The sequence below is a fragment of the Kryptolebias marmoratus genome, linkage group LG17 (genome assembly GCF_001649575.2).
Source record: "Kryptolebias marmoratus isolate JLee-2015 linkage group LG17, ASM164957v2, whole genome shotgun sequence".
Lineage (NCBI taxonomy): Eukaryota > Metazoa > Chordata > Actinopteri > Cyprinodontiformes > Rivulidae > Kryptolebias > Kryptolebias marmoratus.
The window spans coordinates 17,191,249-17,194,098 of NC_051446.1; the positions used below are offsets into that span (position 1 = coordinate 17,191,249).

The following is a 2,850-nucleotide window of genomic DNA, read 5'->3' on the forward strand; positions in this document are numbered from 1 at the left end:
CCCTCCTCCTGACTCCTACAGAGGCAGTAATGATGGACTGTTTTATCACGAGAAACACAGGGAGATGCGGGGTGAGCGACGAGGGACTTTGATGAAATCTGATGAAGCTGAAACTGCTAGCTAAAAAGTAGCGGCTAAACGCTTAAAATAGCAAAAGGGCAAAAGTGTGACTGAAAGTAGCAGAACAGTAGAAAAAAAGTTGAAGCAGCACAAGAGGACAGAAATAGAGCAAGTAAGCTGAACTAGTAGTTGCTGAAGTATGAAAACTATAACCAGGGAAAACAAAAATGTGTCAAATCTTCTTTGACTTTACTTTGTATTTCTTATTCCTATAGTTCATTTTATAACAAATGCATAAATTCTGCAACTATCAATAAGATATAGTAACACTAGAGTGAGACCAGAACAGTTTTTTAGCTGTAAAGTAAATGTGTGCATGTGTGAAATGTCACAAACTCGCCCTCATCCATTCATCTGTTTGTTTGGGTCGTTTCCTTCCGTACAAAAAAAAAAAAAAAGGACCTCCCGCTAACCCTTCCTCTCCCGTTTCCCTCCCTCCCAGGGCTGATCGTGGCCAGCGCGCTGATCGACGTTTCCCAGCAGAAGCCGTCGGACTTTAAAGACAAGTCTCAAGCTCTAAAGAACCGAAAAGCCCTCCCCCCGGCTCACCAAGGGACCTGTGTCTGACTGTCAGGCCTTTCAATCGGCGGGTCACCCCTTTTTTTGTACCATCTGAGGTCACGTCGGTCCAACACGCCTTAGGTCCCCAGCTGGAAGCCTCTTTGCAGAGACGCGGCGTGGCTTAATGACACGGCTGCTCGTGGGTTCTTTTCGTCCGGCTGCTAACACTCTCCGCCGCCTCTCTCGGGTTGCAGGAGCACGAGTCGGGGTCGGCCCCTTTTTTTTTTTTTTTTTGCTCTGAAATCTTTCACCGGCTTCTGCAACGAGCTACACCTGCTGGGCCACCACCCTATTTTTTTTATTATTATTATTATTTTGTTGTTTCTTCTAGCTTGTGCAGCAAAGTATCCACGTTTAATGGAGGTTCTGCCGTATCGAATAAGAAGGACGCGAACTTCCCGAAGCGTCTGTAACAAACTCGGAGGAAAAGTAAATGTCGCCGCGCATTTGTTGATGTCACGAACGGATTGACTCCCCCCCCACCCCCCCACCCCCTGCGCTGCGTTCGAAACGTAACAAATGTTCAGTAGATGACCAGTACGTGCTGGTCTTGCTTGCCAACAAGTGTTACGTGTTGGTGCTAAAGCGTTTCGACTCTCTGACTCAGCCGTCACTGCGTCCGGTGACTTCATTTTGCCCTTTCTGTGCTCCGAACGGTCCCCATCCACGGCGGATCCCGACGAGCCCAGCTTTTTAATCCCTCCGGTAGTTTCCCGCTCTTAGCATTTCCTGTACATACAAGTCATCCAACCCAACAGCAGCTAAAGATGAACCGATGAACCGATGAACGGAGTCACTACGCGGGTGAAGGCTGCAGACTTGAAGGAGGCACGAACAGATCATTTCTTCTGATTCTTCTTCCTATTCAACCTAAAGCATGAAAGTTTCCAACGATAAAAGTTTAATGCGTTTTATTGAGAAACTGGGAGTTTTTATTTCCTGACAGGTTTTTTTTTTTCCAGTGCAGTCACTGTTTAATAAATAACACTAAAAAGAATCATCGAAGTTCTGGTTTGTTCTTTATGGTAGTTTGTAATTTATTACGTTTTCTGTGACACTTGGACTTTTTTTTGGACACTTTTTTTTTTTTTTTATTATTTCTTCTGGTTTATTGAGGTGGAAGGATGCCACTGAAGAGGCGAAAATTCACAAACTTCGACCAAGGAGGCTCTCTAGTTTATGAGTTTGTTTTGTATGGGTTTTTTTTTTTATTTTAACAATCCCCGAAGCTCAGATTTTATTTCAGTCTTCGAGCGCGAGCCGTCCTGTTTTCCGTTCCTGGCTTTTGTTTTTTTTTTTTGTTTTGTTTTTTTTAATAACGCCTTGTCTCTCTCTGTGAACTCTTGCGAAGGGGAAATGAAGAATTTTTAAAGCTGTACAGTCCTGTTGGAACAAATCTGTGTCTGTGTCACTCTCTTTTCTCGGGACTTGGGGGTTTTTATGACCGAATGGCAAAAAAAAATAAATGTTTTGGTTATTTTACGCCTTGCCACTTGATACTATTATATCTACAATAAATTGTCATTTGTTATACTTGTAAAGAGCATTTCTGTTCATATGTTTTAATATTTAACAAATTTCTGTGTAATTCTTTGTTCTGTTTTTTTCCTTCTCATTGTTCTAATCTCAAACATTTTTAAATGAGAATCTTTACAAGCTATTCTGGGGCATTGTCTTGTTTTTTTTTTGTTGTTTCTTTCTTTGTTGCAAAAAGTGCTCAAGGTGATGCATTACATGGCAGTGGTTTGCCTACTAATGTGTTTTTACTTTGTGTTTGTAAAATAATTTGCTAATAATGTCTTTACACAGGAATTGGGATCCCACTGTACAGTGAGAAAGATGCATATCAGTAACCCTCGGTGTATTTTAAAAAGGTAGACGACATGCCAGAAAATTAAAAGGAAAGAAAAATACAGAATTCAACACCTTTTGGTTTTGTGTAGTCTTTTCTTTACAGCTTTGTCTTTGTGCTGAAACTCAGACCTTCAGTGTGCTAAATGGTGTTTTTGTTGTGATGAAAACGGAGAGAATTGAATCAAAATGAGAATGGAGATCAGTGGAGTTTTGGTGAAATACGTGAGAAGCCCAGGTCTCTTCGGGGCTCTAGAGATCATATATAGTTCCCAGTAGAAACATCATTCGGAGTTTAAAAGAGCCACAGAAAGCTGG

At 41.6% G+C, this 2,850-nt stretch overlaps 1 protein-coding gene across 1 annotated transcript in view; it reads left to right on the top strand.

The window, feature by feature from the left end:
* The window catches only part of atrnl1b (attractin-like 1b), a 66,421-nt gene extending 63,812 nt beyond the window's left edge, over positions 1-2,609 (top strand). Inside the window, exon 29 of the mRNA XM_017439044.2 lies at positions 563-2,609. Within this exon, the coding sequence (XP_017294533.1) occupies positions 563-687 (125 nt within the window). The 3' untranslated portion in view covers positions 688-2,609. The remainder of the gene's footprint in view (positions 1-562) is intronic.
* Positions 2,610-2,850: the final 241 nt, after the last annotated feature.